This window comes from Theropithecus gelada, chromosome 1, assembly GCF_003255815.1.
Source record: "Theropithecus gelada isolate Dixy chromosome 1, Tgel_1.0, whole genome shotgun sequence".
Lineage (NCBI taxonomy): Eukaryota > Metazoa > Chordata > Mammalia > Primates > Cercopithecidae > Theropithecus > Theropithecus gelada.
This window is the reverse complement of record NC_037668.1, coordinates 136,244,511-136,257,116: the sequence shown is the minus strand read 5'-3', so window position 1 is coordinate 136,257,116 and position 12,606 is coordinate 136,244,511. Positions and strand designations below refer to the sequence as shown.

The 12,606-nt window shown below is 36.5% G+C and overlaps 1 protein-coding gene across 2 annotated transcripts in view; it reads left to right on the top strand.

Moving 5' to 3' along the window:
* LOC112606919 (calcium-binding mitochondrial carrier protein SCaMC-1) overlaps window positions 1–11,892 on the top strand; it is a 56,076-nt gene extending 44,184 nt beyond the window's left edge. For both annotated transcript variants that reach the window (XM_025357881.1, XM_025357891.1), the window contains exons 8-10: window positions 2,508–2,675; window positions 7,402–7,552; window positions 9,760–11,892. In XM_025357881.1, coding sequence (XP_025213666.1) covers window positions 2,508–2,675; window positions 7,402–7,552; window positions 9,760–9,944 — 504 coding nt within the window. In that variant the 3' untranslated portion in view covers window positions 9,945–11,892. The remainder of the gene's footprint in view (window positions 1–2,507; window positions 2,676–7,401; window positions 7,553–9,759) is intronic.
* Window positions 11,893–12,606: the final 714 nt, after the last annotated feature.

Here is a 12,606-nt window from a genome sequence, read left to right as displayed (position 1 = left end):
AAAATAACAAGCATTCCTATACACCAATGATAGACAAACAGCCAAATCACAAGTGAACTACCATTCACAATTGCTACAAAGAGAATAAAATACCTCGGAATACAACTTACAAGGGATGTGAAGCACCTGTTCAAGGAGAACTACAAACCACTGCTCAAGGAAATAAGAGAGGACACAAACAAATGGAAAAACATTCCATGCTCATGGATAGGAAGAATCAATATCATGAAAATGGCCATACTGCCCAAAGACATTTATAGATTCAATGATATCCCCATCAAGCTAACATTGACTTTCTTCACAGAATTAGAAAAAACTACTTTAAATTTTATATGAAACCAAAAAAGAGCCCGTATAGCCAAGACAATCCAAAGCAGAAAGAATGAAGCTGGAGGCATCACGCTGCCTGACTTCAAGCATACTACAAAGCTACAGTAACCAAAACAACATGGTACTGGTACCAAAACAGATATATAGACCAATGGAACAGAACAGAGGCCTCAGAAATAATGCCACACATCTACAACCATCTGATCTTTGACAAAAACAATAGGGAAAGGATTCCTTATTTAATAAATGATGTTGGGAAAACTGGCTAGCCATATGCAGAAAACTGAAACTGGACCCCTTCCTTACACCTTATACAAAAATTAACTCAAGATGGATTAAAGTCTTAAACATAAGACCTAAAACTATAAAAAACCCTAGAAAAAAACCTAGGCAATACCATTTAGGACATAGGCATGGACAAAGACTTTTTGACTAAATCACAGAAAGCAATGGCAACAAAAGCCGAAGTTGACAAATGGGATCTAATTAAACTAAATATCTTGTGCACAGCAAAAGAAACTATCATCAGAGTGAACCAGCAACCTACAGAATGGGAGAAAAATACAGAGGGCTAATATCCAGAATCTATAAGGAACTTAAACAAATTTACAAGGAAAAAAAACCCCATGAAAAAGTGGGTGAAGGATATGAACAGACACTTCTCATAAGAAGACCTCTATGCAGCCAACAAACATATGAGAAAAGGCTCATCATCCCTGGTTGTTAGATAAATGCAAATCAAAACCACAATGACATACCATCTCACACCAGTTAGTTAAAAAGTCAGGAAACAACAGATGCTGGCAAAGATGGGGAGAAATAGGAATGCTTTTACACTGTTGGTGGGAGTGTAAATTAGTTCAACCATTGTGGAAGACAGTGTGGCGATTCCTCAAGGATCTAGAACCAGAAATACCATTTGACCCAGCAATCCCATTACTGGTTATATATTCAAAGGATCATAAATTATTCTACTGTAAAGACGTGCACACGTATGTTTATTGCAGCACTATTCATGATAGCAAAGACTTGGAACCAACCCAAATGCCCATCAATGATACACTAGATAAAATGTGGCACATATACACCATGGAATACTATGCAGCCATAAAATAAGGATGAGTTCATGGTCTTTGTAGGGACATGGATGAAGCTGGAAGCCATCATTCTCAGCAAACTAACACAGGAACAGAAATCCAAACACCACACGTACTCACTTGTAACTGGGAGCTGAACAATGAGAACATATGGACACAGGGAGGGGAACATCACACACTGGGGCCTGTTGGGAGTGGGGGCCTAGGGGAGGGATAGTATTAGGAGAAATACCTAATGTAGATGACGGGTTGATGGGTGCAGCAAACCACCATGGCACATGTATACCTATGTAACAAACCTGCACGTTCTGCACATGTATCCCAGAACTTAAAGTATAATTTTTAGAAAGCAGGCAAAAACAAAAGAAAACAAAAAGAATGTACAACTGAGACCTAATATTTTAGGCTTGCAATGACAAATATTTTACTATTTAGTCTTTACAGGAAAAGTTTTCCAACTACTGCTTTATAGCAAAAAATAATATTGTAGATGTGGAATTTATTGATATAGCAGAGGGTTTTTTAGTAACTGGTAAGACTTAAGCAAGATAAATACGATTTTCACCGATATGTGGTATGCATGCTAATATAGCTTTTTTTCCAAGCATCTTAATATGATTGTTTATATTACTCCACATACCTCTCAAAAAAAATCTAAATACCTATTTTCCCCTTATATCCTCCATATCAATTAATAGTATCATCTTCCAACTCCCCACTGCCCCATCCTGTGTTCCAAGCTAGAAACACTGGAGTTATCCTTTATGCTACCATTTCCCTCACCTTCCAGACGCAGGTGGTCACTGGTCAGTTTTGTTAAGGCATCAACAGATTATCTTGCCTCCATTTCCTTGGTCACTTCCTTCACCAGATCCTCCTTGCAGTCAACGGGTCTCTCTGGCTGTGGTCTTAGCCCCTCAATAGAGGTAATACATGAAGGAGAATGTATCAACAAACTGTACAGTCTTTTGAGTGACAATATGTGCTAGGTATTTGATCTGTGTAAAATTACTTCATTTGAATTCCGTGATGATAGAGTTAATATGAACAATAATATTTTGTTATTTTTTTTATATCCAGGTTATGAAAACCAGGCTGGCTGTAGGTAAAACTGGGCAATACTCTGGAATATATGATTGTGCCAAGAAGATTTTGAAACATGAAGGCTTGGGAGCTTTTTACAAAGGTTATGTTCCCAATTTATTAGGTATCATACCTTATGCAGGCATAGATCTTGCTGTGTATGAGGTGAGTTTATAGAAATCTTTTGAATCTGAAAATGCAGTTAAATAGCTCTTGTTAGAATTGGACTTCATGTGAAGTAGACATATACCATAAAACAGTTTGTGACCAGAAGTAAATTCAAGTATATGTTATTTGAACTTTCAAGTAACTTGAGTGTGAATGTACATAGGGCCACTTTTGTATTAGATTTTCTTGGGAATTGCTTTTATTAATGAAGAGTAGACTCAAAGTTAGGTATAGTTGTTCACCTTAAAAGGTGGTTGTAGAGATTGTTTTCAGGGAAGACAAAAAAAGCAAATAAATTCCTTTGTTTTGGATTTGCAAAAATCTGACATTAAGCCAAGTGATTAACGTGACTAATGTGAGTAATACAGTTTCATTTCTTGTACTGAAGAATACAAATCTTGGATCAACCCTGTAATCTAAATCATTTAATAATTTATGAATCTCACAAACATTTATTGAGCACACACTATACAAACCTCTGGGTTAGACACTGGATCTGGGGATTCAAAGGACTCTGTGTGTGCCTTGAAGAAACTGAAGGTCTGGTGGGGGAGACAAACAACTAAAACCTAGTGTGGTTAGCTGTGCTGCGGTAGACATGAGTCAGGGTGCATGTTAGGATGGGATCTAAGCTACAGCATAGAGGAAGAATTTAATGTGTAATGAAAAGAAGACTCGACTTTTTTTTTTTTAAGAGCTTTGTTGAGATTTACTTCATATTCCTTACATTTCACTTATTTGAAGTATACAAGCAAATCGTTTTTGGCCTCTTACATATTTTTTTTTTTTTTTTTTTTTGAGATGGAGTCTCGCTCTGTTGCCCAGGCTGGAGTGCAGTGGCGTGATCTCAGCTCACTACAAGCTCCGCCTCCTGGGTTCACACCATTCTCCTGCCTCAGCCTCTCGAGTAGCTGGGACTACAGGTGCCCGCCACCACGCCCAGCCAGTTTTTTGTACTTTTAGTAGAGACAGAGTTTCACCACATTAGCCAGGATGGTCTCGATCTCCTGACCTCGTGATCTGCCCGCCTCGGCCTCCCAAAGTGCTGGGATTACAGGCGTGAGCCACCGCACCTGGTTTCTTACATAATTTTTAAAAATTATGATAAAATATAAAATTTACCATTTTACTCATTGTAAGTATACAATTTGGTGGCATTAATTACATTCACAATATTGTGCAACCATCAACACTATTTCCAAATCCTTTTCCTCACTCCAAACAGAAACACCTTAAGTTTTAAGCAATAACTTCCTACCCTCCCTAACTCAAACCTTTGATAACCTCTAATCTGCTTTCTATGTCTAGGAATTTACCCATTCAAGATATCTTATAAGTAGAATCACACAGTATTTTTCTTTTTGTGTCTGATTTATTACTCTCAGCATAATGTCTTTAAGGTTTGTTCATGTTGTAGCATGTATCAGAACTTCATTTCTTTTCATGGCTGAGTAATATTCTGTTACGTGTATATACCACATTTTGTTTAGTCCTTCATCTGTTGAAGAACATTTGGATAGTTTCTACTTTTTCAATATTGTGAATCATGCTACAGTGAACATTGGCATCTGCGTATCTGTTCGAGTCTATGCCTTCAATTCCTTTGGGTATATATCTTGGAATGGAATTTCTGAGTCATGTGGTCATTCTGTGTTTAGCTTTTAGGAGCTATCAGACTGTTTTCTACAGTGGCGGCACCATTTACATTCTCACCAGCAACATACAAAGGTTCCAGTTTTTCCATGTCCTTACTAACACTTAATTTCCATTTTAAAAAAGCTTATTTTTATTGTAGCCATCCTCTTAGATGTGAGATGGTATCGTGGTTTAGGACTTTACTTCTTGTGCTGAGTTTTTTAAAAAATTATGTTTAAAAACACATAACATAAAGTTTACAGTTTTAACCATTTTTAGATATATGGTACAGTAAGTGTTAAGTGTTTGTGGTTTGTTGTGCAACAGATCTGTAGAATTTTTTCACCTAGCAAAACTTAAACTCTATACTTATTAAACAACAGCTCCCAATTTCCCCTTCACCCCAGCGCTGTGTAACCTACTTTCTTGTTTTATGAGTTTGACTACAATAAATACCTTGTGTAAATGAAATCATGCGGTATTTCTGTTAATGTGACTGGCTTATTTCATGTAACATAATTTCCTCAAGTTTCATCCATGTGATAGCAATAGCATATGACAGGATTTTTTTGTTTTTGTTTTTGAGGTTGAATAATATTTCATTGGGTATATATATATCACATTTTATTTATCTGTTGATGGACATTTGGGTTGTTTCTACATCTTGGCTATTGTGAATAGTGCTGCAGTGAACATGGTTGTGCAAATATTTCTTCAAGATACTGTTTTCAGTTCTTTTTGACATATACTCCGAAGTGGAATTTCTGGGTCAGATGGTAATTCTATTTTTAAGTTTTTGAGGAACCTCCATGTCATTTTCCACAGTGACTAGACCTTTTTGTTTTTTAATATTGCTATCAATGTACACCAAGATTCCAATTTGTCCACGTCCTCCCCAATACCATTAAGTGGGGTTGTAAAGTCTCCTACTATTACTGTGTTGCTGTTTATTCCTCCCTTCAGTTCTATAAATGTTTGCTTCATATATGTAGGAATGTAATATTCGGTCCATATATAGTTATAATTATTATTTCTTCCTGGTAACGTGACCCATTTATCATGATGTAATGTCCATCTTTGTCTCTTTTGACAGTTTGTCTTAAAGTCTATTTTGTCAGATGTAATTATGGCCACCCTGCTCTCTATGGGTTCCCGTTTTTATGGAATATCTTTTTCCATCCTTTCACTTTCAGCTTATGTGTGTCCTTAGATCTAAAGTGAGTCTCATAGATAAGGTATAGTTGATTCTGTATGTGTTATTCACTCAGCAATTTGTATCTTTTAATTGGGGGATTTAATCCATTTACATTTAAAGCAGTTAGTGATAGGGAAGGACTTACTGTTGTCATTTGGCTAGCTGCCTTTCGTCTTTGTCCTGTAGCTTTTTTGTCTTTCCTTTCCTCTCTTCCTGGCTTCTTTTGTGTTTTGTTGATTTTTTTTTTTTTTTTGTAGTGATATGTTTTGATTCCCTTCTCATTTCCCTTTGTGTGCGTTCTATAGATGCTATTTTTGTGGTTACCATTGCAACTACATAAAACATACTAAAGTTATAGCAACTCATTTTAAACTGTTTACAACTTAACTTCAGTGGTATAGAAAACTCTGTTTCTTTACATCTTTCACCTCCTCCCCACCAACTTTATGTCTTTTGATATTGTATATCCTTAACATAGATTTATAGTTACTTTTTTTGCTTTTCTTCTTTAAATTCTGTTTAAATTTTGTTTTTGAAATAGATTTTAAAGTTATTTATATACCTTCATTACAACACTATAGGATTTTATATTATTCTAAATATTGACCTTTACCATAGAGTTTCATGTTTTCATATGGTTTTGTGTTGTTATTTATCATCCTTTTGTTTCTCCTTTTAGCCTTTCTTGTAGGGCTGGTCTAGTCGTGATAAGCTATATCAGCTTTTGTTTGTCAGGGACAGTCTTAATTTCTCCTTTTTTGAAGGACAGTTTTGCCCATACAGTATTTTTGTTTGGCAGTTTTTTTAAGTTTCAGAACATAGAATATAACATTCCATTTCCTTCTAACCTGCAAGATTTCCTTTGAGAAATGCACTCAATGGATTTTTTAATCCATTGAGATAATTTTTTTAATCCTGTAGGATTTAAAATTTTTAGTCTAACAGGATTAAAAAAATTAAACTAGTTATGTAACAACATGTATTTTATACTTAAAATAGCTCATGTTTAAAAAGTTGATTATCATATCTATTTTATGCAATTTCTCCTAATTATTGCCTTCTAATGAAATACAGAGATCTAGAGTAATAGGGGATAAAGTATGGCCTTTTGATCAGCACGCCTGGTTCTGAGTCCTTCTTTAAAAACTCTGGGCCTGGTGTGGTGGCTCATGCCTATAGTCTCCACACTTTGGGGGGCCAAGGCGGGCGGATCACCTGAGGTCAGGAGTTTGAGATCAGCCTGGCCAACATGGTGAAACCCCGTCTCTACTAACAGTACAAAAATTAGCTGGGCGTGGTGGTGGACACCTGTAATCCAAGCTACTCAGGAGGCTGAGGCAGAAGAATCGCTTGAACCTAGGAGGCAGAGGTTGCAGTGAGCTGAGATTGGGTCACTGCACTACAGCCTGGGTGAAAAGAGTGAGACTCCATCTCAAAAAAACAAACAAAGAAAAACTCCACTGAGATGAATTTTCCTCATTTCAGAATAAATCAGAATAAAATCAGAATAATAGATTTATGTCAGAGTTTTTGTAAGGCCCAAATGAAATATGTGTAAAGTGTAAAATGAGATACAATTAGTAGAATTATATTGTTTTATTAATACTCACCATAAGAGGTGTTCTTTAGATCCTGCAGCGTTTGGTACGCAGTTCACGTTTGTTTAGAAGAATGTGAGTAACCAGTGCAAAGCTCATGTGTTCTGCATCCCTAGTGGCCTCCCACCTCTCCATAGAGCCGCTGCCTCCTACAGTGCCTGCAGCTTCTACAAATGCGTGGCCCCGTGCTGCAGAAATGGGGCTTGTCACGAGGCTGAGAATAACTGTGAAAATGTTTGCATTGAGTGAAGTTGTAGAGTTCGTTAATTATTTTTCTTCTTTATTTCTCTGGCAGCTCTTGAAGTCCTATTGGCTGGATAATTTTGCAAAAGACTCTGTGAACCCTGGAGTCATAGTGTTGCTGGGATGCGGTGCCTTATCCAGCACCTGTGGTCAGCTGGCCAGCTACCCATTGGCTTTGGTGAGAACTCGCATGCAGGCTCAAGGTGAATTTTTGATTACAGAACCACACCGATAAAAGTGCTGCACCAGTAATATGCTTTTAGAACTCCAAGTTCTACTCAGATGCAGAGTGTAGTTTTAAGATGGCATTTCTCAACCATTTTTTCATTATTGCCTCCTTAAGGAATCTTCTCAGAAATTCTTTTTCTGAATACTCACTCGTCATGAAATTTTTATGTGACTGAAGCATTGCATATGTACTGTGTGCATACATATGCCTTATACATAAACAGAGTAAGATTTTTTTGACTGTGTTACATGCACGTTTTAAGATTATAAGCTTTGGTATCTGATGGATTTGGGTTCATATCCTTGCCTCAGACTTCTTGGGGTTTTTAATGGGAATGAAAATTGTACAGTGTTGTAAGAATTACCAACAATATAAATAAAGCATCTTGGGTTTGTTAAATTCTTGGTAAACGGTGGCTGGAATCAGTTTTTAGTGTTGTGTGGACCCTACAAGTTTTGCTCTGTGATTCCTCCTCACTGTGACACTGTCTCCATGGTTGGCTTTGATTACACTGTACCGTCCTGGTTGTTCTGCCAGCCCATTGATAACTGCTACCATTTGCTCACTTTTATTGCTATCCCAACTCTATTAAAGTATGCATTCAAATGCCTTTCTTTTCTCTTTGATGTTTTCCCTGGTCAGTCTTATCCATTGTTTTCTTAAGTAGTACACCTTGGGCATCTACAGCTCCGTTCCCAACCTCCCTTCCAAGTGCCAGCCACAGCAACCCCAGCCAAGCAGTCAGTCATTAATTGGCAAATACTCCCTGAGCCATTGTCCTATTCTAGACACTGACAGATGCTTGGGGTAGAGCAGTCAACAAGTCAGATGTGGCCCCACCAGTGTAGAGTAGAGAAGACGTATATCCAGCAAGTAAACAACCTGGTTAAACCAACTCCCCTTTTGTTAGGGGAGCACAGAGCAAGGAGCTATAACCTAACTTGGGAGCTGCAGAATGCTGTCAGTGAAGCTGAGACTAGAAAGATGAGTGGGCACAGGCCAGTGGAGTGGGAGCAGAAAACATTCCAGCTGAGGGAAAGCATGTGTGAAGACACTGAGGCAGGCACCAACATGGTGTATTGGAGGAGCTGAGAGACAGTCATGGCTGTAGAGAAAAACACAAAGTAGTGAACTACACGTTTCTTATGTATTCTCTCATTTCACCATCATAGCCATCTTGGGGATGGGAATACTACTATTATCCCTATTTTTCAGATGAGCAGCTGGGGCAGAGAGAAATTAAGTAACTCCCACAAGATTATACCTGTGGTAAATAGTGGGACTGGAAATCAGACACATGCAGTCTGATTCCAACCCTCTTGTCTGCCAGCTCCGATCCAGACCTTTGCATGGCTGATATGGCTGATAGATTGTCTGTGGCTGATAGATTGTCATTTCTGACCTCAAAGTCTGATCATTTTACATCTGTTCAGACATCTTTGCAACCTTTCAGTATCAGTTCCAAAGTTCTTAGTGGGAATTTCAAAGCCTTTAATAATCTGGCCCCACTTTATTCACTATCTGTGTAATAACCACATACAACAATCAGCTGCATCTCCATAGCACATAGTGCTCCTCCCGTTGTCTTGGTTGTGCCAGCAACACTGGATTTCGCTTTCTCTTGTTGCTTGTTGAGGTCATTTCCAAGGCCCAGGTCCTTGTGCTTTCCCCAAGCTTCCCAGAGCTTCTTCCATACTCCCCTTACATCCTGGGATTTAACTGTTCTGTCTTCAGCGCTTGTCTGGTAAGAAGGAGACAGCAGCAGTGTGGGGTGGTGGAAAGTATACCAGCTTTGGAGTCAGACCATTGGATCTCAGCCCCAACATTTTCTACTTAGGATTTTTAGGACAAATTTCTCCATCTTTCTAAGCCTCCAATTGCTCACTTATAAAATTGATATAATATTTATCTTGCAGGATTGGTATGGAAGGTAATTAACCCAGTCTTTAGAACATAGTAATTAATAAATAACTATTATTACCATCATTTTTATAGTTAGGACACGCACTGTTAGGTGCTATAGAAAGAGGATCATAAAAGGGATATTGTCTTGGGCTCCTTGGAATAAATGTTATCCTTTTACCGTATTCTAGAATATCATTCTGAATCATAATTGTTTGTTGTAATAATAATGAAACATGCTTGAATATTAAATTACTCTCTTCTTTTATTATTTTTTAGCCATGTTAGAAGGCTCCCCACAGCTGAACATGGTTGGCCTCTTTCGACGAATCATTTCCAAAGAAGGAATTCCAGGACTTTACAGAGGCATCACCCCAAACTTCATGAAGGTGCTCCCTGCTGTAGGCATCAGTTATGTGGTTTATGAAAATATGAAGCAAACTTTAGGAGTAACCCAGAAATGATGTTGCATTTTTTTGCTTTAGCGTGATAATTGAAACTTTCAGCAATCCTTGGAGTGACTTTTTCTCCTCGAATTGAAACAAGTCTATGGCAAAAGAAGCTGCATTTTTTTCACAAAAGGGAAGACGACAACAATGGTCACTTCAAACTTTTGGGCTCAATTATATGTACACAGAAATGTTAAAAATCATAGTTTTAATGTGTTTTGAAAAGGCCACACAATTTTACTTTGTCTTTTCTTAATAATCCTGCAAATCTCTGCCCTGAATCCGAAATCTGAAAATGTACTTGCTTGAACAAAATTTGTTTTGTGTGGTAGAGTTATAAATCATTAATCTTTATTTCGGGTGGTTCATGTTTATGCCAGTTCCTTTATACTTAAATGTCTTGTTTTATATATTTTGAATGTCTTTATGGATTTCTTTAAATTTCCTTGTAGAAGAACCACTAATAGAAAATCATTACATTTAAAATATACCTTACAGCAAAAGCATCCAAAGAAGTGTAGGGTTTATGTCCTTATTTTTCTCTCAGCTGAATAGGAGTGAACACAGTGGTAGAATTTCTAAAGAGAAGTGATGAAATTATATTTATTTCAGTGGGCACTTTTCCATTTTATATGTACCGTTATTTGGTTCCTGGAGTTATACACTAATTTTCAGTGTATTACTGTTCAATTATCAACACAAGACAACTTATTTGAAAGATTCTGTTTATTCTGCCATTGCTTTGAAAAGCAGCAAGAAATGAAATCCTTTGACTTATATCAGCTTCTGAAGAGCATCTTTGTTTTCCTTTGTCCTTTGTTTCCTACATTTTGAATCAGATTCCATTTTAGTCAGGAAGACTTCTTGGGACCGTTCTTAGTAACCTGAAATTTCTTTTTTAATTGCATGAAGTGGGTTGATCGTGAGCAAATGACGTGCTTATTTCTCCCTCATTGTTGAATATCTTTGAACTTGCTGTTCTCAATTTGGGCAGCACAAAGGTGAGAGATACATATTAATAGTAGTATGTATTACTCTTATACATTAGATACCTATTTTTAAATGAAAGGCCCAATTTGTAAACATATGCGTTCATATTTTCTCTTGCCCCAAGTTTTAGGAACATGTTATGATATAGGAGACTTAATTTATAATAATGAGAGCATTTTTTTAAAATTTTACTAATACAATTTTTGTAGTCAACTCTCTTTTCTTATTTGTGTGATTGGAACATAGAAAAATATTTACTAGTTGAAGTTATTATCAGTTTTTAATTTAGTTCTTAAACTCATTTGACTTCTAATAATTTATGTTATAAATTGCCAGCATTTTAATGAAAATCTAATGATGTAATAGGCATTTTCTTTATTTGAACCTACCTCTTTTATTTTCTGAACCAAAGAGAAAGATGGACTGGTGTTTGTGAAACATTTTTTAAAATGTAATTTCATTTATATTAGTTATGTTTGATAAATATCTTAGTATTTTTGTAATATGATAAGCCTGGGATTCTATTTTAAGGGTTATTTGTACTTTTGAGTAATATATAAAGTGATAATATTAAGGTACATGATCAGCTCTTTCTAATTTTACTCATAAAAATTATGGAAATGAATCATTTTGCTAACTTTTGAAATTTCAAACTTCTGGAAAATATGAAAATATTCATTGTTCATTATGAATTTAAATTGTTCCCTATTTAACATTTGTAAGGTATGAATGTGATTTGTCTGTACATCTTGTATCTTTTCCAAAAAATAATTCTGTATCTTTTGGATAAAAGCCGAGAGTCGAAGATAGTATATTTCTGGCAGTACTGAATATTTACTTACAGTTTCTATCAAAAATATATATTTGTTTCTAAAATTACTTGTTTTCCAGTTTTTATTATTTCAGAGAAAATTCTTAAGTCTCAGTTTCCTAATTTAAAAAAAATTGTAAATAAAGCAAAAAGTGTGTCCTACAGCTTAGCTGGCTTAGATGTTTGGCACCGGTTTGAATCATGCTTTTTACATCTGGCTCCATGTAGTCTTTCCAAACATTTTGGCCCTTCCCGAGCAGCCTTTGTAGATATTGTCTGTATGATGCATTTTGACACAAGATGATATTTTTTGTGATATCAAAATTCCACATTTACCAACTAGAGTTACAGCCCTGGGGTTCCCAGTACCAAGGGGGACCCAGAGCTACAGGATTGGCCTGGCTCATCTTGCCGTGGAGTATCAGTTTGTCTTGAAATTGTGGGGAAAAAATTCTAAGTTGAATTCACTGGTAAGTAATTTTTTAAAATTTTATAATGCAGATTACAAATGCAAAATTTGACTTAAAAATTAAAACATAAGACTGCAGAGAAATTCTGCATTTCAACTCCAGTACTACCCAGACTTCAGAAATAACTTATCAGTTATTTCTGTAAGCTTCTCGCTTACCTGAATACCTGACAGGTAAGATGGCTGTAGCCGACACAGTTCCCTGCCCACATACCTGTCCCTATCCACAGCTGCACAGGGCAGCTCTGTGTGCAATTGCCAGCATCTGCTCCTCTGTTCTCAGGGAACCTTTGTTAGAAAAATGCTGCCATATTTGTTTCTTGCCTATTAGTCTTGTCTCCTAGTCAAGAGAATAAATTTATGCAAGCAGAGATTGTACTTTACAGTGTTTTGACTTTGAGCTTGAC